General features: G+C 39.8%; 1 protein-coding gene across 1 annotated transcript; it reads right to left on the bottom strand.

Moving 5' to 3' along the window:
* On the bottom strand, window positions 1-23,341 carry FUS12 (proteasome family protein). Its single transcript, XM_077385422.1, has 12 exons — window positions 23,010-23,341; window positions 17,089-17,181; window positions 10,943-11,021; window positions 8,778-9,018; window positions 8,627-8,701; window positions 8,396-8,530; window positions 1,750-1,937; window positions 1,587-1,655; window positions 1,410-1,500; window positions 1,173-1,307; window positions 446-558; window positions 1-365 (listed from the first exon to the last, which is right to left on the bottom strand). The coding sequence occupies exons 1-12, from the start codon at window positions 23,017-23,019 to the stop codon at window positions 275-277; spliced, it is 1,320 nt and encodes a 439-aa protein (XP_077241537.1). The 5' UTR covers window positions 23,020-23,341; the 3' UTR covers window positions 1-274.
* Window positions 23,342-24,981: the final 1,640 nt, after the last annotated feature.

Below are 24,981 nucleotides of genomic sequence, written 5' to 3'. Positions count from 1 at the left end.
AATTTTCAATAAAATCCATTCAACAAACAGCCATTTTACATTTTACAGTCTGCAGCAAATTCGCAACCAAACAGAATCCCCCTGCATGTGAACTTGCACAAATTCCCTTAAAATTAAAAATTCCTAATGTTATTCACAACTTGTCTAACTCTGCAATAATGTATAACATGGGTTCTTGGAATCAATATAAGTTCACTCCCCAATTCAAAATACAAAGGAATATAGCAAAACTTGAGCTCTTAAACAGAGAGAATGTACCCATACCTCTTGGATCTCAACCAACTCTATTCGAAATGGTTTGGTAGAGAGACCTAAGCTGTGTGTTCCATTTGTCTATGGCTGTGTATTTTTTCATCCCCTTTGACCTGCAAGACGGGCATTTTCAGAATATTTTACTTCTGTGCTCCTTTAGTGGAATGGTGACTTAAGAGAATTGATTACTCACCTATCACCACGCTCTAAGAGCCGGTTCATTTGATCAATATGCCCATGAATACGGTTATCCAAAATCAGGGAGACAAGAAGAGACTCGACATCTTTCTCGGGGACATTCAGCTCCTATATATCAACACCACAGTTCATCAGTAGCTAAAGATAAGAACCTGAGCTTTTAATGGCAATTGCCGCCTAGTTGTTCAAAATGAAGATAGAAACAACACGAGAACAATACTAGATTTTCAAAGCAGAAAGAGAGATATCAAATCCATCGTTTATCTTCTAAGAGATGGATGGGCACCTGTTTGAAAAAAGAATGAAAGAAATTGAAGGCCAAGTAGCCAACCAACTGTGAAACTTTTTCTTTTTTTTTTGGAAAACAACCTCCTGTGAAACTAATTGGTGGAAGAAAGATTGAAAAAAAAACTAGGTTTTCACTTTTTTAGGTTCGAAAAAACCAAAAAAAGATTGGGATTTGCAGCGGGTGGGAATATTTGGGGGTTTTACTGTATATGTAGAAGCAATTTTTCAATAAATTCTGTCATCTTTCAAAAAGAAAAAGAATGGGATTTCCCTGGTTTACTACTACCTGCGTTTTGTGGCCATACAGTGGAACCCGTTTATAAAATTAACGAAAAACAATGGTTTTTTCCCTTTTTGAATGGAACGAAAAACAATGGTACTAAAGTAAATATTTGCAACAGACAGAATTACATTCAGAAAGTTACAACCATCACCTGTGAAATAAATGGGATTCGAATTCTTGTATACGGTTTGATGAGCTTAAGTAATACTTGGGTTCTGATATTCTTCAAAAGATCCTCAATATAAATACGGATGAATGGATCATCCATGATCGTTCTCCGGTTACTCTGGGAAACAATTTTGCACAGCAGCCAGATGAGAAAAAGAATATGGAAAGCATAACATGAGGGATACGCATATCAGAGTATCAGACAAATGAAAATTTCAACCTTCAAAATTTTTTCAAACTCCAATATCTCATTTCGTTGATATGCCGCTATCAAATTTGTCATTGCTAAGATTTCAGGGTCGTTTTTGTATCTGCAAAATGGCCAAAAGTAGCAACCAATATATGCCAAACCAAGACCAGCATAGTAAAAAATTTCAGCCAGAAAAGATGAACTTACGGCTTTGCCTCTTGGCCATCAAAAGGATTGACTTCAGATTCCATTAACATGTTAGCCAGAACCAAATATCTGTTCAGTCATGGAACAGAGATGAGAAGAACATGAGTGAAGAAAAAGGAAAACGAGTAGGAGTATAGTAAATGAAATATCTGTAGAAGCATACTTGAGGCATTGAATACGCCTCTGATTGCCGGCTTCATCGTAGTTTTTGAAAGCTTCAAAGAAATCAGTGGCAGCTTCTTCCCATTGGCGCTCAGCCATGTGCATTTTACCACCACACTCATGAATTATTCCCATGATGCGTGGATGGGGTATTGCTGATTTTATTGAAAGGGCTTTCTGGTACAGTTGCTGCCATAATTGCATTTGTCAGAACAAATCAATATGTGGTTAGGGGAATGCAGAATAAAGATATGAGAGAGAAACTAAAATTAGATAGATTCATAGAAAACACAAACTGAAGTTCTGACATCCCGGTAATAGCATATTGATATTGACATTATCTAGAAAAAGAAAAAGTAAATAATTACTCTTGTCAATGCACTGGTGTCACACAACTAATCTTCTCTCACCAAAAATTTTAGAAAATGGGTGACAGAATACGACCTTTGCTCAACATAAAAATATAATTTCCAAAACCCTAAAGAACAGGAAGGTGGAATCATTTCGCATGGCCGTTTCAATTTGCACTTCTTTATACAGACTCATCTATTAGCTAGCTACATTAGTTCTATTTGTTATATTTCTAGTTTCCTTTATACAAGAGCATTCATTCATTAGAAGTAGATTTAGTGACAAAATAACCTTCTCTCCAGAAACACATATAGAATTCTTACAACTCTTGCTTGAGTACCACCTCCACCAACTTCTATTCTAGTGGTGCAATCCTATAGGTTTGTGGATGAATTTATGGTAATTTAGGACCAATATATGCGTTTTATCTCAAAAAAGAAAACATGCATTCCCAAATCAGAATAAACAAATTACAAATAATCAAAGACACCAGGGAATTTTGAAAGAAATGGTACACTTAAGAGTTCAACAAGAAACTAAATTCATCACATTCATGATCCACGCAATAATTCCCAAAATAGAAAACAGCCCCCAACCATTCAAAAAAAAAACAGCCACCCACCCAATGAATAAAAATCAAATCTCAGTCAAATCTGTCCTAGAAAATCAAATCTGTAAAGAAAATACCTAATGAAGGCTCAAACTACGCTAATAGGGGAAGAAAATAAGGGGTGGTGAAACCATGAGGGTAGGGTGTATGGGTCACAAGGGTATGATTGATAGGGGTTAAATCAGGGTGAAAAAATTATGGGAAAATGATTGGCTATTTAGAAAAAGGCGTAGGTTCAAGGGATGAGATTGTGAGGGAAATATGTTATATGAAGTAGAAGAGAAATGGAATCGCAAGTGCTTCAACAAAATTCAAGAGATGGATGACAATACCTTAAGTTTGGATGCTAAATAGGTTGGTTGAAATCGCCGGCTAACCGAAGAATGCCTTGCAGTGATTTGGCTCTATAGAGGAGATGGTGACACAGTGTTTGCAATCATCAATTCACCTAGAAATCTCGCTTCTAGCGATTACCACTAAATCTTATGCATGTTGTTGATGGTAAATCTTCAAACATCGAACCACACGAACCTTTCCTCCAACGAACTCTGACAAGCAATGTTGAAGACCCGGCAACAAAATTCAAGAGATGGATGACGATACCTTAAGTTTGGATGCTAAATAGGTTGGTTGAAATCGTCGGCTAACCGAAGAATGCCTTGCAGTGATTTGGCTCTATAGAGGAGATGGTGACACACTGCTTGCAATCATTAACCCACCTAGAAATCTCGCTTCTAGCGATTACCACTAAATCTTATGCATGTTGCTGATGGTAAATCTTCAAATGTCAGACCACACGAACCTTTCCTCGAACGAACTCCGACAAGCAATGTCGAAGACCTGGCAACACTGTCATGTGCATGACGGAGATCATTGCCTTGGTGATTCTGGTCAGCCATAACATGAGCTCTGGCAGGTATGCCAACACGTCACCGCGACTGATGTGGGCGGCATCAGTTCCGACATAGGTCGACGTTTGGGTTGGATTGCATTGCTGGAACTGATCAACATTTGCCTTGTAGCTTTCCGAACACAGTGGTTCCAAGCCCTTAGCACCTTCTTTCTTTCGTTTCCCTTCTCTCACCCTCTATTTCAAAAAAAAATTCCTTTTTATCCTCGATTGAGAAAATGAAGTGAAGGAGTTGCTGCCAAACCCAAAAACTGTAAACCTCCTCTCTCTCTCTCTCTCTCTCTCTCTCTCTCTCTCTCTCTCTCTCTCTCTCTCTCTCTCTCTCTCTCTCTCTCTCTCTCTCTCTCTCTCCACACACACAAACCCCTTCTACTACCAAAATCTCAAACCCTAGTGCACAAGATCGACCCTAAACCCTTTTCTCTCTCTTCCTTGACATCATTTTCTACATCTTAACGTTCACGAGTGCCCTCTGTCACTTCGATCTGAATGGTAATTCTGAATTCTCCCTAGAATCCCAACATAGATTGGCTTTGCTTAACAAGCCTAAGTAGTATCTGGTCTATGGCCATTTTCCACAACCCACTTCCTCTTCCATCTGGAAGGAATTGGATTGGACTTTCTTGTCTGTCCCCGACTAACTTCCCAAATTACCACTTATACACTCATTTACTTTCCCATTTTCATCCAATCTTAAATATGAATGTTGCTACCAAATAGGAACATGGACACACACACACACACACACACACACACACACACACACACACACACACACACACACACACATGTTCCATATAAATATTATCCAAACACTTTCTTCTATAGATTGCGCTTGAAAAGTATGACATTTTTAAAAACTGTCATTAACATATGTATACCCAAAATGTAAAAGGTTACAAATAACAAAACATTGATTACAGTAAAGGTGAATGAAATTGGGTCATACGAGAAGGTCCAAAGCCATAATAGCTAAGAGGACTTGAGATGAGGAGGGACTGGAGGGACTGGACCTGCTCGAAATGCGGTTATTTCAATTTTAGTCGGCAAAGAGATTGTCGATGCTATAAGGTCCGGAAAGCAAAAGGTAAATCTTGGCAGGGTCCACCATCTGGACGTTTCGTTCATAAATCGACAGATGAAAGTCCTAAAGGTCTTTGGCCAGACTCGGGCGACAATTCAAGGTTACCTGGAACGCAGTTCGTTCCGGTACGCGGTACGGGAACGGGTACAGGGTACGATGGTAGCCCGGTAGGCAGTACGATGAGGGTATATATATATATATATATATATATATATATATATATATATATATATATATATATTATTTCATATATTTTTACAAGAATGTCATTCCATAGTACACACTACACACATTTAATACACAAAATATAAAAACCCCGTGTATGTCATACATATTTTTTCAAAACGAAAATTCCCGTTGGAATATATGGAATATATGAATATCCATCCATAGTCCATACTACATCCATTTAATAAAAAAATAAAAAAACCTCATGTATGCCCTACATATTTTTTTCAAAATAAAGCTCTAGTTCCAATTCAACCCAAAATATATAAAATTTGTAGCTCTCTCCATCTCTCTTCTAGTCTATATGCATCTCTCTCTTTCTCTCCCGTGGGTCGCCGCGGTTCATCATTTTTGGCTATCCGGGTCGTTAGTGAACCACGTTTCGGATCATGGGACCCCGGATCGCGGATCGGAGGGCGGATGGTGAATCCAGTAACTATGGGCGACATCTTTGCCGGATCGGGCTTCATGTTTGAAAGCGTAGATATGGCATCTAAAATCCAGAAAATGGAAGAAAAAGCGTGCGGTAACTTCCTTCAAAACCTTCTCGTATGGCGGCCGGTGAAAAGTCTGGGTTAATTTTATTGGGATCCCTCTTCATGTATGGGCAACATCAACTGTGGAGGCTCTGGGTAGCTTATTTGGAAAAGCCCTGGATGTAAGAATGAAAGGCAACCATGGCCACTGTATGATGCACGCATCGGCCCTTATTCTTACTTCGGAATGGTTTGAAACCAGATCATTTGATCAGATCCGAGTACAGGACATCTGCTTCAAAATAGGCATAAAATTTCAAGTATCTTCGCCCCCACTCCCCAGACCGATTCAGAAGTCTTCTCATATTCATTAGACTCTGGGTCGGATGGCCCCGAGCGTTTGCACCCATAATACCATCAATTCAAGCAGAGTCGATTGCCCCGATCAGCGAACTGCATCCGAGCCGACTTGGCCCAGCCGGACAGACCTGGTGGGTCTAGCTCGCCTGCCCCTTCTTGGTTTTTTAAATTCAAAATTCAAAATTCAAAATTCAAAATTCAAAATTCAAAATCTTCAGTCCTTTAAGACTGGTCCCTCCAAGACTGGCCTATTGGAGGTAGGTCCAGTTCTGGGTGATACAAAAATAGTCGTTTCTCCTCCTGTAGATGTGGAGCTTAAATCGCAGGATCATTCTGACAATATCAAGGCCTGGCACCAAACAACGGCTTTTTCAAGACACGGCAAATCAAACATTAAAGCCAACAAAATCCTGGGTAATCTAATGAATTGTATCCTTGGTCAACCAGTAAAAGATTTGAGCTCTCTGGCCCCATTTCTAAAGTCTGGAAGCCCTAGGGCTGGATAATTTCTGCAACAATTGCTAGGTCGCCAAACCTGGAGGAGAGTCCTCAACTCCCCTCTTTTATTAAAATTTCTTATGAAAAAGGACCTTTCGGAAGCGGTGGCTCTAGGTGGAATATGGATTGTTCTACGCAAAATCGAGGTCTCTTGGAAATTGGGCTTTTTTGGCAAAACAAGCTGGAGGCTACTGAAATGATGGCTCTAGGCAGGGAAGTAAATAGATTATGCAAAATTCTAATCTTGGGAATAGCATCTTTGAGGAGAAATAAATACATTCGCGGTTTAAATGACAAATGGCTCGTTGTTAGCATGGATATTATTTGGGAGGCGGCGTCTATTTAATTTAATAGCATTCCTTGCTTCGCACGCCTACGTTTCGGTGGGGCCCATTAATTGGTAGTTTAGACGGTTCGTACCTATAAGGTAGTTTCATGGACATTCATGAAAAGGAAAGAACACCATTTTTGGCGACTCTAAAAATGGAAGGCAATAGCGTTTTCCCCCCTGAAGTTCGAACATTTAAGCGTAGAAGGTTGCAACCAGTGGACTGCTCCCCCTGCATTGAGCTTTTAAAAGAGGTGCAACACTTACAGTATGATGAAACCAAAGCTTCTGTTGAAGTGCCCACTCCGAGAGAGATCGTTAAAAGAACCATAAAAAAACAGTGGAACCAACTTAAAGAGGATTTTTTACAGAACATGGAGGAGCTCTTCCCTTTCACAGGCACCCACAACATTAAGGATATTTGCTTGCCAGTTTACAAACTTCGCTTTTTCAAGAACAGTCTTACGGATGAGAATAGGGAGCGTCGCCTCAATTGGGAGGTCAACCGTTTGCTTTGCATCCGGAAGTTAGAGAAACTGATTGCCATCAGCAAAGACCTGATGGAAGAAGTACCCGTACCGGAGTTCACTATTGTCTTCTTCCCTAAAGAAAAGGAGCTGCAAGCCGGGATTGATTATTTTCTCTGTGAATTAAGGAAGTGTTCTTAGGTTTGGCGATGTCTTTCTCATTAGCATAGACATGGTTGGCAAGATCTTCGTGGAAGGTTGCATGAAAGATATGCTTTAATTTCTGAAAGGCTCCCTAAGATCTTCGTTTGAAGATAGCAAAGATGTTGTGTCGTTTTAACAAGTGGTACCTATAGGAATGGTCTTCTAGGAAGATCATAGTTTTTGAATTATTAGTATGTTGTGGTACAGTGGAATGTAAAAAGGAAAAACCTGGACCTATCCAGGGTTCCGACCTTATCTCTTAGGACCTCATATGACGGTTCATGGGGGACTCCTGGTCCCTTTATCATGCAATCTTCGTATGATTATCAATACATTTTGTCAATTTTCAAAAAAAAAGAGCCATAATAGCCAAGAAAAGAAGCAGTTTCTGGAGGAGTGGCGTCTCGTAGTGGAGTTTCTACCCATATGTCTTTGGATCCAAACATTGATTCTTACCTTCAACCAAGGTTTTAAATTTCGACCGAAATTCGAAATTTCGGGTTTTGGTCGATAGTAAAACCGAAATTGGTTATACCCTGAACCGTATTTTATTTCGGCCGGAATAGATTTTGTCTGATTTCACCCGAAATTTCGACAGAAATTTCGGTTTCGGTGAGGACCGAAACGCATTCCAAAACCGAAATTTGAAACCTTGCCTTCAACTATGATACTTGTAACATTCAATTCAAATGACAATAAGGTATCGTTATCACTTCTAGCATTTATCATCTAGATCAAGCAATATCTGATCTCAAAAATGTCCCAGTCATGAAGTCAATACCATTAATTCAGTGACTTTGATTTCTTAGTGAGTAGGATTTAAGAAGCCCAACCGGTAAATAACCAATAGTGAGCATTAGCTCTTCTACCTTTAGGTTCTGTAGTAACTTAGAACCAAATGGCATTCTAATAAGAACTACAATACTAACTGAATTCCTATGGTAAATAACCAATAGTGAGCATTAGCTTTTCTACCTTTAGGTTCCGTAGTAACTTAGAACCAAAAGGCATTCTAATAACAACTACAATACTAACTGAATGCTTATCCACTTACTGTGCAAATGATGGTAAGCTGTGTGGCGTCCTAATTAACAAGTGATAACATGCAGCAATCACTAATAGGTGTCTAACCTTGAGCTTTTTGTTATTCTTGGTTTCTGTGTACATTTGAATTTCAATTGCATAGACCTCCAGAAGTTGTGTTCCTTTCTTTTGATCATCTGTACCATCTTCTCTTCGACAAGATTTGTGAAGTTCCTTCAAGATCTGAAGTTTCCATAGGAATGAATAAATATTTACACTAACCAAAAGATGGCAATATTCAAAAATTAACTAGAACTTATTATCTAGTTGTACCGATACCTTATTCATCCGCCCATATTCCGCCATGTCAAACCAAATCTTGCAAAGCTTAAGATTCGTCTTAAACCATAGTCTCTGCAAAATAAAAAAGGTAATTAATACATTCACCCTTAATTAGAGGCACTTCATTTGATACAATTGAACTTCTAACCTCATTCTTTGCCTCTTCAAGGGCCTTGAGTGTTGTCTGATAGAACTCTTGCAGGAGGCCAAAGTTCTGGCTTGCAGACCCAGAAACATAATCCATTATGTTGTTTATACATTTCTCACTGTAGTTTCGTGTGACAGCTGACTTAATGTACGTCAGCATCACTCTGTAAGCATCCATCATATCTTTATACTTCCCTAACCGATAATAAAGCTTAACTGTTTGCTTTAGAGCTTTGAATCCCCTGATAAAAAGAAAGAATAGTGATCAGTTAGGCAAGTAACAGTGAATATCAAATAGATTGGATTTTTAGGCCAGATTGCTAGTATAGTGAGTGCACTAGAAGAAAACATGGAAGAATGGTGAATCTAAAAGAAATTAGTTTAAAGAGAACTGAAGTTAAGCAGTATAAATGAAGCTATAGATACAGTAAAAATCCGGATTAAAAACTGAACATAATTCTAACCAGACTGTAGTATTCATGTACAATATCTTGTGCATATGAGTGTATAAATGAATGTAGCAAATGCGCATACAGATACATACAAGAATAATCCGAATACACATGCACCAAAAATGCATTGCCGTTGGTCCAGTATAAAGTTTGTTCCAAGTTTCCAACATTAAGCCTCTCAAACAAAACAAAAAAATAGTATTAAAAGTTCAGTTAATAAAAGCATCTTTTGTCGGCAAACTCACAAAAAAAGGGCCTTAGAGAGATGGTAGTTAACAATTTGAATCTTGATTATTGGGCTTAGAACTTAGAAGAGCACAACATTATGGAGGTTTCACAGAAACAAAAAGAGGAACCAAATGACTCATGATAAAGAAATCATTTGACCATGTTTCACTCTTTCTTTCTTTTTTGAAATGTTGACCATGTTTCATCCATTGTCAAACATAAATTACCTTGCCCATCAGAAGAAGTCGTATGAACAAAAACATGTAAGAATGAACAAGCAAAAGAAGGCAAGTAATGCAAAAGTCAACAACCAACCCACCATTTTACACCTCATGTTTTTTTACGGGGTGGGGCCCACCATTTTACACCTCAAGTTTTGATAGGGCTCATAAAAAGTAGGAGAGGGCTTCACTTATATACAGCAAAATACAATTGCAAAGGTTGGGTAACCACAAGTTGATATAAAGCCTAATAAAAATAAACTTTTCTTTAGATTTAAATTTTCATATGGCTATTAAATATCTTTGCAAATCTATCTCTAGATTCAATAGTATACATCTAATTATAGGAAAGACTTGAGCCACCACTGAGGTTATTTAAACCTATAAATGTAAGCTTTCCTCTAGCTTTAAATTTTAATATAAAGATTAAATATCTTTTTTTTTTGAAGTAACGATTAAATATCTTAGAAATATAAATTTTCTTATAGAGACTAAATAACTTTCAAGTGTAAATTTCTTTATAGATATTAAAGATTTTACAGATATCTATAACTATTAAATATCTTAAATTTGCATTTATAAGGTATTTCACATCTATAAAGAAATTTACATAAACTCCATCATAATGTAGTATGTAACTCAGAATAGGTTTTTTTTTTTTTTGAACGGTGAAACTAAGCATATGGTGGGGCCCACTATGTTACATCTAATAACATGATGGATGGGCCTCAACAATTTATAACCATGCTTAGGATGCGTGGGGCCCACCATCTCTACTAAACCCATGTTAAGGTGGGACCCGCCATTTTACACCTCATGTTATTGACGGTATGGGGCACCGCTTTACACCTAATGTTTTTTTAAGGAGTGGGGCCTACATTTTACACCTTGAGTCGTGATAGGGCCCCTAAAAAGTAGGAGAGGGCTTCACTTATATATAGTAAAATACAATTGCGAAGTTTGGTAACAACTCAGAGGTTATATAAAACCTTATAAATGTAAACTTTTCTTTAGCTTTAAATTTTCAGATGGCTATTAAATATCTTTGCAAATCTATCTCTAGATTCAATAGTATACATCTAATTATAGGAAAGACTTGAGCCACCACTGAGGTTAGTTAAACCTATAAATGTAAGCTTTCCTCTAGCTTTAAATTTCCATAGAACGATTAAATATCTTAGAAATATAGAATTTAAGACTTATTTTCAAGCCTTTCATGGCTTTGCCTCAATTTAAGACAAAGTATATCAATCTAAGGGTCGCACCACTCCGCCTTCTCAGGTTCCATGCGAACAACTTCAGCAAAACCAGCGAGTGCTTCCTCTGGATCAGTTTCCACCAAACCTGTAAAAAGAATGTGTTCTAGGTGTTAACACAGGGAATTGGACTCAAGAATTAACCATGAATATGGAATTTGCAAATGGAAAAAACATCAAAGTAAACTGGAAACTAGGCTAAATTTAAAGATAAACACATATATTTTTTTGAGAGGTTAAACACATTTATTTATACAACAAGTGACAAAATTAAACACAAAACACCTATAAGAGAATTCATCAATATGAAAGTCAGTATCTCTGCAATTCAATAGTTAGCAAGTAATGGCTGAAGAATGAAAATGAATAGAAAAAAAAAAGAATATATAAAATAAGAGTGTGTGATAATATCTCGCTAGTTATAACCGAACCGCAAAAGAATATCTGAAACAAAAATTGGAACATGTTGGGCTCTAAACAAACTTGACACCAAAGCCCAAAGGCACCCCTATCGATCTCTTTCTTCACAACTAGAAATCTATTGCTTACAGGGAGCACCCCAAATTGTCTCCCACGGCTATCACCAAATTGTCTCCCAAATTGATGCACGCTGCACGCACGCAAGGCGTTTCCGGTAACTATGGTTTAGGGACCGATTGGGTGCAATTATCAAGACCTTTTTCTAGTCCAATAGGTGTGGCGGATTTCAACATAGCCGAAATTAGAGCGCTTCTAATGTAGTCAAACGGATAGAAGTCAATAAGGGAGGTTTGTAGGGAGAGGGCATTTTCGCACCCAACTATCTATGGACTGAAGATTTTAAACCACAATTCATGTCATTAACTTGCTTCCAACATCCACTCTTGGACAGTCATTGCCAACATCTCTTCTCACGGGTATGGATCCCGAATACTTCCATACACGCTTCTAGGGCTGCCTATGTTCATGTTCCGCCATCCACCTGCCGGAAGTTTTCTCTAAAGGTTGCTACTTGAATTTTTTGTTACCTACAATGTAGGCTCTTCTTACTTACTACACGAAAGGTTATAATCTCATGCTGTGTGTCGATTGATGTGTCCCACTTTTATGATCTGTCGACCATTAGAAGTAAGATTAAGGGGGGAGTTAGTCATCTCGTCATGTGACTGTCATATAAACATCAACATTGATCAGCACCTCCTACAAGTGTAACCGATATTCAAATACAGCCATATCCCAAGAACTATGTTCCTTAAAATAAGGACAAGCAACTAGCAAGTTCTAGGAGTATAGTGCCAGAGGGGTTAGTGAACCAGCGACATTCACAGAGGCTATATATGACGACAGGATGATAAAAGTTATGCAAGAAGAAATGTGGGCCTTTTACATAATTGATATGTAGGAGATAGAAAAAAGACCTCAGACCTGGACATAGGAATTGTGTAGAGTCTGTAGACTGTAAAAGGGTCTACAAAGCAAGCAAAAGTCAGATCAGCTTAAGCCTTTTGAGTAATTGGTTGTTTCACATGGTATCAGAGCTGGGTTCAGAACTCCTTGACATTAAAAAAACCACATGTAATGGCCAACCAAAAAGAGGGACCACACGTGAGGGTGAGTGTTAAAGTATAAAAGATTAAATAATGCCAACTCCAACAGCTTAAGCCTTTGGAGTAATTGGTTTTTTCACATAGCCAAAAGGCTTTAAAGTTGCAAAAAACAGCAACGATGTATGCAGTCTCAGGAAGGCCATTTATAGCCGTAGGCAGGCTCCAAGAACGTGGTTTAATGAATTACATCAAGCACTCATACATAGTGGATACAGGAGAAGCATATGTGATAACTGATAACTAATAGTTTGTCAGGAAAAGTTTTAGTTCCGATATATGGTGATGATATCATAAGCACAAGATGTGGCAGTGGTGGCAATCAGAAATTCAAAAACAGCTTGAACGAATCCTTCACATGAAGATTTAGGGGTTCTTCACTATTTTATTGGAGTGAAAGTAGAAAGAACCAAAAAAGAAATGCACATATTTCATAGGAAGTATGCACTTCGCCTTGACCATCTCGGTCGCTCATTCAATAAAATCTTCAGAATTAAAAAAAAACGGAAGCACACATTTTATTTGACAAAGTTTGAATGATGAATTAAATGCTTGTGGAAACTCCTGCAGTTTATAACAAAAAATCTAATGCTAGCACAAAACATTTGATGTTCGATTTATCATAGGAGCTCTGCAATATCTTACACTCACCAGGTTGGATATTGCATATGTCATAAAACAAGTACGTCAGCACTTGCGTGATTTTCGAGAACAATACTTACAGGTAGCGATGCGCATTTTGAGACATTTTAGAGAGGCAGTAGATCGTGAACTGTTTTGTACAAAACGATTAAAGATAAAGAGAAAGAATATATGGTTACTCAGATGCAAATTGGACAGGTCATCCTGAAACATGAAGATTTGCTAAAGAATATTGTGTATGGTTAAATGATTGCTTGATCTTTTAGAGCAGCAAGAATCAAAAGGTAGCAGCCCGATCGAGTGTGAAAGCCAAGCATAGAGTGATGCCCAATACTATTGTAGAGCTCCCATGGCTGAGAGACATCCTATGTGACATGAATCTGACTCATTGATAAATCATAATGACCAAGATGCCATTTTTTCTTGAAGAGCGGTATCCTATAAGGCAAACCATTGACCTAGCATGATGTTTTTGTCTCCATGGCATCCATTTTAGAAGTTGGTCGACCCACTTCTCCCAAATCATTTATGATGAATTATGGGATTCCTCACGAACTTTGCTTGCACACAGAACTTTCACAAATTCCAAATGTTTTGTAACTTCGGATATAGTAGAAAATTGGTATTTTGTCTAGAAAATATAAAAATCACAAAAAACCATCATAGATTATAATGACCAAATGTCAATGTGTATGTTTATGAGAAACAAAATCTTTTAGGGACACCGCTGATGCTAAAATGATGTTTTGGTCTCCTTGGTGCCTACTTTTGGATGCCGATTAACTCTCTTCTCTAGAATCATCTTCGTCAATTCTTAGCATGTTCATTAAAACCATTGACCTAGCATGATGTTTTTGTCTCCATGGCATTTGTTTTAGATGTTGGTCGACCCACTTCTCCCAAATCATTTATGATGAATTATGGGATTCCTCACGAACTTTGCTTGCACACAGAACTTTTACAAATTCCAAATGTTTTGTAACTTCGGATATAGTATTTTGTCTAGAAAATATAAAAATCACAAAAAACCATCATAGATTATAATGACAAAATGTCAATGTGTATGTTTATGAGAAACAAAGTCTTTTAGGGACACCACTGATGCTAAAATGATGTTTTAGTCTCCTTGGTGCCTACTTTTGGATGCCGATTAACTCTCTTCTCTAGAATCATCTTCGTCAATTCTTAGCTTGTTCATTAACTTTGACAACTATTTTTTAATTTCACATATAGTAGAAAAATTTCCTGTTTTATCTTGACCTAATAACTTGAGTTTCTTGCCTTTATGATATAGAAAGTTTCTTAACAATCTCATTGAATTTGTAAAGGATGGGGCCTTTGGGGCTCCCTATAATTTCCTTGTGAATATGGGTTAGACCCCAACATAACGTTTCTTATATTTTTTTCTAAATTTTTTGCCAAATAATAGATAATTGCCTCCCTAATTTTTTCCCCAAATTCATCTCTCTAACTATGTGGTAAGGAAATCCTAGGAGAGCTGGTTTTGAGGGCCAACCTTTCAACAGTCACTTTTCTTGAACAAATTAGGGACACAAATGCAATTGAGACAAATGCTTTGGCATTGTAGAATGTTATCAATGTACTTCTCTAAGTGTTGTATTTGATATGTAAGAGGGGAGAAGATTCATTCAATGTCATCAGATAGCCCAATGGAAACGCTCACACTCCATGTTGGTTGATTTCTTGTTATCAAGAGATGGAATCATGGAATTCATCCTCTCTTTCTCTTTGTTTTTGGTAGGTGAGCTGGGATCTCTTTCTCCGTCATCTAAATTAGACATTTAATAATAACCTTAATGAACCATTCAAAATAATAATAGTAGTAGTAGTAACCTTAATGAAAAACCCATGTGGATAAATTACAAAACTTGAACCTGCAAGTTACAATGATAGCATTTGATTTGATATATAGCAAAGGAACTCAATAGGGAAAGAAGAGATAAAAAAAAGAGGGAAGGATTAGCCCTAAAACAGGGAACAGAAAAAAGTAAAGAAAAAACATATTACAGAAGAGAAAACTTCAACCCAAAGCACAAACCAACCCTATCAACTACTTCTGCAGCTAACAGATCCACTATATCGCTCCTGCAACAAGAGATGTGCTTATAAAAATAAACCCAGCTGATCTCCACGAGCCTAGGTTGGATCTCAAAGAACAAGCATTCACATAAGAAGGGTTAACTTCTACCCAAACGAAGGCAGACAATTCCAATCCATGTCCACGATATTTTGGCCACAAATCACTTTCACTATCTACTTTTTTGTTCAGAAACTTCCACCAATGCCAATGGTCACAAGATTGCCCCCGAAAACTCCCATCAAAATTTAGCCAGAGTTAAACAGGAAAAGGTGGGATCATAGTTAGCGAGAACTGCGTTTTTTTCAAAAAAATGCCGTTTAAAACTTTTACTTAAAAAACGCTGTTTTTTTTTTCTTTTGAGGAAAACGTTTTAAACACGTGCAAAATCCGTTTTAAACAAGTTTTAAATGCATTTAAAACGTATTAAACACGTTATTTTGGCCAACTCACAAACTTTAACCCTACTATATTTTGTATTAAATGCATTTTTTGTGTTTCCGTTTTTTTACTATGTTTTTTTGAACCAAAACCATATTAAACTTGAATTATTGCCGTCTCGTTTTATTGCCAAATCAAGTTTTGCTAACTATGGGCGGGATTTATCCAACACAATCTATACTGCCCATGAAAGCTCAAAGATATTTACTTCCACTCCAGAACATATCAGCCACCAAGATCTACATAACTCCTTAAAGGCATATAATGAAGCATATAATGTGCAAGTAAGAGGAAGGCAAACAAGAGAGAAATTTCAACTTGCAAATGATCACTAAGTGATGGACCGATCCTTTAGAGCCACAAATGACGCCATTAAATGCCTGCATATAAGGATGGCATGCGTTGTCCTGGCATGTAATCATTCTTGTATTTTTATTGCTCATTAGTAACTTGTGCTTTATTAATGAATTATTAATGAACAATGAACTTACAAGAGCAAGTCCGCGCAAGGTGTTTAAAAATGCAGATGCGGGTCAAGATGTGGCCAAGAAAAATCCTCGTCGACTTGGCGTGGATGCAGCTGAGTACTCGGTTGACATGGTCACAAGTCAGGAGAGTCAAAGGAGTTTTTATTGGCTCTATATGGGAAAACACGGAACGCGCGGCTGAGGGAAAAGGGAGTTGACCCGGGAGAGCCCACGATGACATGGGGGAGTTTTAAAACTCAACTCAACTCAACAAAGCCTTTGTCCCAAACTAGTTGGCCTCAGCTAAATGAATCCTTTAAAAAAATTCATGAAGAAGGTAAAAGGAATCTACGCGGCTCTAATCCTATTTCTAGTTGGGTTCTTCTACGTGGATCATTTTTTTCCATTCTATCATGTTCTCTGTTATGTTCCTAACTATCAAGTCTTTCCTCACTGTTTCTACCCAAGTTGCTTCCGGTCAACCCCTAACTCGTTTTACTCCATCAACTTGGCACGAGTCACCTCTTCTCACCGGAGCATCCAAAGGCCTACGTTGGATATGTCCAAACCATCTTAAGCGGTGCTCCCTCATCTTCTCCTCAATTGGATCCACCCCCACCTTTTTACGAATGTCTTCATTTTTAATTATATCTAGCTTTGTGTGGCCGCACATCCATCTAAGCATTCGCATATCCGCTACACTCATCTTATGCACATGCTGCTTCTGGATGTATTTAATAAATTACAACTTCTAATTTTGCACAAAATGTATACCAATAATGCCATCATTTAACGGATAGAAAAAAGGAAAAATTAACTAAAGCGCAAGTTATGCCAAGGACTAAATAATTTGCTATTTCAGAAAAAATATCATCTAACAAGTAAAATTAACTAAGTAGGTATAAAAGAAACCTAGGGAAGTACCTTTTGAGTTATAGTACTGATTCTCAATATCAACATCCTGCTCCTCAGGTTCCTCCTCGGAGTACTCGAATCCATAATCCTCCATATCCGCATCTAAAATACCAACAAAAAATTTCCAAATCAAGAACAAAACATTCAACATTCAACTAATAGAGGCACAAATAAATAAAAATAAATACACAGTCAAAAAAATATTATTCAACATTAGAAGCGACATCGAAAAAATAAAACCTATTTACTAAACCATTGTTCTTTGCCATAGGTTAACCAGTATTTTTCCATAAACCAAACGCTTTAAACATTCCCAAAAGCAAAATTCGAGAATAAAAAAAAAACAAAAAAACTAGAGATATTACATTCATAAAGGAAAATAAACATCAATCATTCATTGAAGAATGTTAGAAGGTGTATTGCATAGCCTAAGGGCATAGTGGTCTTTGTATGTTCTCTTTATATATAAATACTAAAGTAAGGGGGAGAAAACTTTACTTCTTCCTTTTCTCTCTAATCTCTTCTCCTCTCAACATGGTATCAGAGCCCTAGGGGTTTTTGTACCCTAGGGACCATTGGAGAAGCTCCCCTTCTCCTCCTTCTCTCCTCCCTCCCTCCATCACGGTCCTCCCTACCAGCCCAATTTTATTTTCTTTTTCTTTTTCCGCCCTACTTTCACGCTCCAGGCTTTGAGTTTTTTAGTTTTTCGGGTTTTCTTCTCAGCAAACGCTGCAACTTGCAGACGATTCGATCGATTCTTAAGTTGCAGACGCGACAGCCTCTTCTTCTTCTCTCTCACAGACGCAGCCTCTTGACCTCTTCTTCACCTCCGGCCTCTGGCTCCTCCTCCCTCGCTCTCTCTCTCTCTTCCACCCCAATCTCTTTCTCTTTCTCCCATTTTCACCCTTCCCTTCCTTTCCCTCATTAAAACCCTAATTTTTCCCTACTAATCCCATTTCCTATCCCTCGTGAAACCTTAAATCTCTAACCCTCTTTCTCTCTATGGTCTAAATTTCTTCCGCCCCTCTTTTTCTTCTTCGCTCCGCGACTCCGACCTTTCATCTTCTCCATTTCTTCCCTAGAGGCCCTATTATGTCTTTTTTTTCTCCTTTCATTTGTCGAAGTCGTGCCACATTCTCTCACCACACATAGTGGTATCTTTATGCCCTAGAGGCCTTCTCATTTCTCTTGTCCCTTACTTTGATGTCGTGTGTTGTCTAGTTCGCCTTCGTTCCTTCTATGGATCCTCCTATTGTAGACAATCCCTCTCTCGGGCAAACATCTTCTTCTTCCACCCCTATTTCCACTTCATCGGGTCATGCCTCCTTCCTCCCGATGACCACGGTCAAGCTTAATGGTTCCAATTATATGAATTGGAAAGTGGCGGTGGAAGTTTATCTCAATGCCAAAAGGAAGGTCTACACCATTCGTTGTGACCCTACTGCTGTTTTGGATCCCACTTATGAGCAGTGGGAAACGGATGATGCTCATATCCGTAGTTTACTCTGGCAGAGTATGATCCCACAGATTTCAGGGACTATGATGCAGCTTCCGACTGCAAAGAGGATTTGGGATCATACTGCGGTTATGTTTTCAGGCGTCGGTAACCTCTCCCGTATTAGTGCCACATATTCTGAGTGGATGTATCTTCGGCGTGGTGACACCCCTCTTTCTACATACTATGGTCAGTTCGTCTCTCACTGTCAGTAGCTTGATATTTTTATGCCCTTGACGACAGACTTAGCCGTCGCCGCTCGGCAGCGGGATCAGCTTCGAGTTATTCAGTTTCTCGAGACCTTGGGCCCCGAGTTTATATTTTTTTCGCCAGCAGATTTATGGTTCTGGCACTCTGCCTTCCCTCGAGGAGGTCTATCAGCGGGCCCAACAGTGTCTAGGTGGAGCCTCTCTTACTCCTGCTGTTTTTTATGGTCATGCTACCGCGGCATATGCAGTAGGAGATCGTCCTGCCCGTGGTGGTGGGATGTTTGGCCGAGGCCATGGCCGTGACTCTAGCCGTGGCGGACGTACCATGGGTACGGATTTCTCTAGTGGCAGAGGATATGGTGGCCGACCTCGTCCATATTGTACACATTGCCAGCGCGAGGGCCACCGTGATGAGATCTGTTATGTGCTAGATCCTGAGCGTCGTCCCCCGTCGCCCTCTCAGTTCGGGCGATCAGCGCACCTTTCTACTCTGGAAGACTCTGATCCTCGAGCATCTTCCTTCGGCTCCAGCCCAGCTGTACCGTCTTTCACTCAGGCCGACTATGATGAGCTCCAGCGCCTACGCTTGGCCGCCCATCCTCCCAGTGCTGGCTTTGCACAGCCAGGTAGCACTCCTGCCTCTCTTCTCAGTAGCTCGAGCTCCTGGATCATTGATTCGGGAGCCTCGAACCATGTGACAGGTACTCTATCATCACTCGGGTCTTTTCACCATCTTTCCTCTCAGTCTATGACCCTCGCTGATGGCCGTACTACTCCCATTTCTGGTACAGGGAGTACCTCTCCCTACCCTGGTCTTACCCTCTCCTCTGTGCTTTGTGTTCCCCAGTCTCCCTTTAACTTACTTTCAGTCAGTCAGCTCACTAAATATCTTAACTGCTATGTCTCATTTTATCCATCTTATTGCTTATTACAGGATCTTGCGACTGGGAGGACGATTGGTAAAGGACGTGAGGTAGATGGGTTGTATCGTCTGGATGGAGGTCCCCCCCGTACCATTTTACACAGTTCTGTCGACGCCTACCAGTGGCACTGCCGCCTTGGTCATCCATGCATTGAGCGCTTACGGCGCACCTCTATAGTTTCTGTTCCTATTCAGTCTTTTCAGTGCGAGGCCTGTGAACTTGGAAAACACCACCGTGTGTCTTTTCCCTCTAGGCTTGTTAGTCGGGCCTCGCACCCTTTTGCTTTAGTGCACTCTGATGTATGGGGTCCCCTGAGAACTCCTTCTATTTTTGGATATAGATATTTTGTTGTTTTCATTGATGACTATTCTCGCATGACTTTGCTGTATTTGCTTCACGATCGTTCTGAGGTTTTCTCTGCTTTTCGTACTTTTCATTCTGAGGTTACAAATCAGTTTGATTGTACCCTCAAATGCTTGCGCACAGATAATGCTAGAGAATATTTCTCTACTACCCATGGGTTCCAGGATTTTCTTTCTAGTCGGGGTATTCTCCATCAGTCTTCCTGTGCTCACACCTCTTAGCAGAATGGTGTGGCTGAAAGGAAGATGCGCTCTTTACTTGATGGGGCTCGCTCTCTTCTTATTCAGATGCGAGTTCTCAAGAGCTATTGGGGTGATGATGTTCTTACTGCATGCCACCTTGCCAACCGGCTTCCATCATCGGTTCTTGGTGGCTCTTCCCCCTTTGATGTGTTATACCCTGGTCATGACCCCTTTCCTATCACCCCTAGGGTCTTTGGGTGTGTGTGTTTTGTTCACCACCTTGGTCCTGGCTTTGATAAGCTAGACCCTCGGGCTGAACGATGCATCTTTCTTGGGTACTCCCGTACCCAGAAAGGTTATCACTGTTACAGTCCTCGCCTGTGTCGGTCTTTTGTGTCTGCCGATGTCACATTCTTCGAGTCTGAGTCCTACTTTGTATCTTCTCATGAGACTCCTTCCACAGATCCTGACTCGGACCTTCCTCTTCCCCTTCCCACCCTTCCGGCTCCTCTCCTATCCCCTCCTGTATTAGTTCATGAGGCTATTCCTGTTTGTGATCCCTCCTCTTCACTACAGGCTCTTGAGGCTCCTCCTCCCGCTCCTCCGCAGACATATCCTCGTCGGCCGAGATCTACAGCTCATCCTCCTCTGCCTGCGCCATCGTCCTTGCAGCCTGAGATCACACCCCCCACATCTCAGGTACCTCTCTCTCCTACTCCTTCTTCAGATTCTTCCATTGCTTCTCGTACTCGTTCTCACAGTACTGCTCACCATATTTCCTCTGTTATTTCATATGATTCTCTCACCCCGATGTTTCGGAGTTTTGTTTCCTCTTTGTCCTCTGTTTCTTTGCCACAGTATTTACCAGCTGCACTTGATCATTCGGGATGGCATGGGGCCATGGATCTTGAGATGGAGGCCCTCCAGGCCAATAAGACATGGGAGTTAGTTCCTCTTCCTCCTGGGCTTATGCCGTCAAACACTTACCTGACGGTACTATTGAGCGCCTTAAGGCGCGGTTGGTGGCAAAAGGCTATATTCAGACCTTTGGTGTTGATTATTTAGAGACTTTTTCGCCGGTCGCTAAGATTCCGTCTGTTCGTGTTCTTCTATCTCTTGCAGTTACACATGACTAGCCTCTGCATCAGTTAGATGTCAAGAATGCCTTTTTACATGATGAGCTTACTGAGGAGGTGTATATGGAGCAACCTCTTGGGTATCTTGCTCAGGGGGCGATGTCCTCCTCAGTATGTCGGTTGCAGAAGTCTATATACGGTCTCAAGCAGTCTCCTAGAGCCTGGTTTGGACGATTCAGTGATGCTATCATGCACTATGGCATGAAGCAATGTGCAGTTGATCACTCCGTCTTTAGTTCTCATTCCACTACTGGTTGTGTGCTATTGATAGTATATGTCAATGACATCATCATTACAGGCAGTGATTCAGAGGGGATACGCAGGTTGAAAACCTTCTTGCAGAACGAGTTTTCAACTAAAGATTTGGGTCGTCTCAGATACTTTCTTGGCATTGAGGTTGCATATTCTACTAGAGGTCTCTCCCTCTCACAGAGGAAATATGTACTAGATCTTCTTGAGGAGACAGGTCACCTTGGAGTGAAACCTGCATCTGCTCCCATGGACCCAAATGGGAAACTTCTTCCAGAATAAGGAGATTTATTAGATGACCCTGGCAGATATAGGAGGCTGGTGGGTAAGCTCATATATCATACAATCACTCGTCCAAATATATCATTTGTTGTTGGCTCAGTCAGCCAACATATGAGCTCACCCCGTATTTCTCACTGGGCAGCAGTGATTCAGATTCTTCGCTACTTGAAAGAAGCATCAGGGAAATGACTCGTATTCAAGAAGCATGGTCATACCAGGGTAGAAGGCTTCTGTGATGCAGACTGGACAGGATCTCCAGGAGATAGGAGATCTACCACTGGATATTGCACCTTTGTTGGTGGCAATCTAGTATCGTAGAAAAGTAAGAAGCAGGACATAGTCTCCAAGTCGAGTGCCGAATCAGAGTATCGTGCTATGTCTCATACCAGCGGGGAGCTTATTTGGTTACGTTCTCTCCTTTCAGAGATTGGTTTCTCTTCATCTGCTCCAGCTCAGTTGTATTGTGACAATCAAGCTGCAATTCATATAGCTACCAATCCGGTCTTTCATGAGAGAACCAAGCATATAGAGGTTGATTGCCACTTCATTCACCAAATGATACAAAGAGGCGAGATTCATGTTTCTTTCACGAGATATGTTTCTTTCACGAGATCTGCTGATCAGTTAGCATATGTGTTCGCAGAGCCTTTAAGCTATACAAAATTGAGTGACATATGTAACAAGCTTGGAATGTACAATATATACATTCCAGCTTGAGGGGGAGTGTTAGAAGGTGTATTGCATAGCCTAAGGGCATAGTGGTCTTTGTATGTTCTCTTTATATATAAATACTAAAGTAAGGGTTGAGAAAACTTTACTTCTTCCTTTTCTCTCTAATCTCTTCTCCTCTCAACAAAGAACAAAAAAAAAAGGTTCAGACCTCTTAAATCAAAAATTCAACAAAGAAAAAGTAAATGTAATCGCACAAAAACAAATACATCAATCCAATCATAAAAAAGAAAGTAGAAACGAATCCAAAATGTGATTAATCAAGGTAACGATTACATAAAACAACGGAAAAACAACAAAAAAACCCTAGATTCTACCCAAAAAAATGAAAAAAAATCATATAGAAAACGAGAAATTCGTACCTGAACCCATGATCTCCTACCCTGCGCGTCCGTGCAGGGTTTGGGGAATGCGATTACCGATCAAAAGAAGATATTTCGAGCTACGAATAACTCGATTTAGGGTTTTTTTTTTTTCCAAAACGAAGTGACTGTTTTGAAGCGTTCTAGGGTTTTTTTTTTTTTTTTAGAGCGTTTATGAAGAAAGCCCTGCTATTTCTTCTCTCGCAAGGAAGGAGGGATAGAGCGAGAAATTGTAAAACTTAGGAAAAATGGAGAAATCTCGTGAGAAGTAACCAGAAAAACGAGAGAAACGAGTTGTAGTGAGCAGTGAAGAGGGAATCGTGGGTCCGACCAGTCTCGTAAGCCGTTCATAGCGTATCAAATTAAGAAATAGTGACCTACCGCCACGTGTGCGGTGATTGAGCTGTGAAACTTATCGGACCTCTCGACCTCATCAAGTAATCCTGACCCTTGATCAACTTTGACGGAAAAATTATTCTCCATTTGATCTATCGAAGAGAAAGATTTCCCGGGAAAGGAAAAGAAAATGTTTCCCGGGAATCTGATGTGGCATTAGGAAAAGAAATCCAGGGAATCTGTGGAGGAAAAGGTTTCCCTAGACTGTTTCTGGACTGTTCACTTGCGCTGGAAAAGGTTTCCAGGGAAACTGCTTGCCCTTCTTTTTGCACTAGTTTCCCAGGGAAACGAAATCCGTGTGTTTTTGGTCGGAAATGAAATCCATAAGGCTATGTTTACTTCTTTTCCCTGGTGTTGTTTTCCTTGAAAAACAGCCTTTATTTTCCCTGACAAGACAGAATTTATGTGTTCACTTCTTTTCCACGGGAAAATATTATCAGATGTGGAATTTCTTATTTAAAAGCTGAAAATGACATGGAAATTGACTTTCTCCCTGTTACTTGAGATTTGGTTTCCGATTAAACATATCGAAAAGAGGCTTTCCAAGGAAACATTTTCCTTGACAATTTCCCTCAATTTCTTTTCCTTTTGCCATGTCACCTGGAAAGGAAAGGAAAACGAAATCCTTTCCTTTCCTTTCCGGGGAAAAGAAGTGAACAGAGCCTAAAGGGGGGGAAATGGGCTTTTCCATGTCATTTTTTGACTTATTGCAGAAATTCCACATGTATAATTCTATTTTCACTGGAAAGCAAGTGAACACCAGAATTCTGTCTTGTCAAGGAAAAAAAAGGTTGTTTTCCAAGGATTTGCTTTCCAGGGAAAGCAAGTGAACATAGCCTACAAGCTCTGTTCACTTGTTTTCTAGCTGCAGGAAAAGAAAAGAAAGGAAAAGAATATGATGCGGAAAACTGGAAAAGAAAGGAAAAGAAACTGTGGGCCTGTTCAGTTGCGCAAAAGGTAACGGAAACGGAAACGGAAAAGAAAATGGGCTTATTTTCCGTGGAAAGCACTAAAATGGACGTTTTGTTGGCGGGATAAGGAAAGCGAGCGGAAAGCACGAGACTTACGTGGAGTCCCACTTATCCGCCGTGGCAACCAACTTTCTCCGACTCAAAATCCGTCCGTTGGACTCGGATTCGAGATAGGGAAAGCGCGTGGAAAGGATTCACGTCTTTTTTTTTGTCTTCAACAAAACAGAAGACATTCTTCGCCCCAAGCATCTGCACTCCTCTCACTCTCTCGTGGCTGCCATTCTCGACGACTCCGCTCCTACCGCTCATCCTCCTTCCCCTACAGGTATGTCTCCTCTTCCCTTTGTACTCTTCCCCTCTTTTTTTTTCTTTTTTTTTCGGATTTCTATTGTAGAGGATGTGTGCTTTGACAAATATCCAGATTTTTTCTGTTTATTTTCTTCCTTTTTCTTCAGACATTTGGGTTTTTTGGTGTCTCAAAACCCTAGATTCTACCCCAACAGAAACCCTAGACCCAATCCAAACCGAAACCCTAAACTCAAACCCAAACCCCCACCAAAACCCTAACACAAACCCAACCAATCTCTCCATCAAAACCCTCTCCA

The sequence above is a fragment of the Tasmannia lanceolata genome, unplaced genomic scaffold (genome assembly GCF_043159265.1).
Source record: "Tasmannia lanceolata isolate RefF3 unplaced genomic scaffold, GAP_Taslan_0.1 ptg000007l, whole genome shotgun sequence".
NCBI lineage: Eukaryota > Viridiplantae > Streptophyta > Magnoliopsida > Canellales > Winteraceae > Tasmannia > Tasmannia lanceolata.
The sequence above is the reverse complement of the archived record's forward strand: the minus strand, read 5'-3'. Positions and strand labels throughout refer to the sequence as shown.

Excerpts from the sequence above, each read along its gene's own strand:
- FUS12 (XM_077385422.1), bottom strand. Across the intron at positions 11,022-17,088 it reads TCAGTACTATAACTCAAAAG|GTTTGGTGGAAACTGATCCA; the intron begins GTACTTCCCTAG and ends TTCTTTTTACAG. Across the intron at positions 1,501-1,586 it reads GATGGCCAAGAGGCAAAGCC|ATACAAAAACGACCCTGAAA; the intron begins GTAAGTTCATCT and ends GCCATTTTGCAG.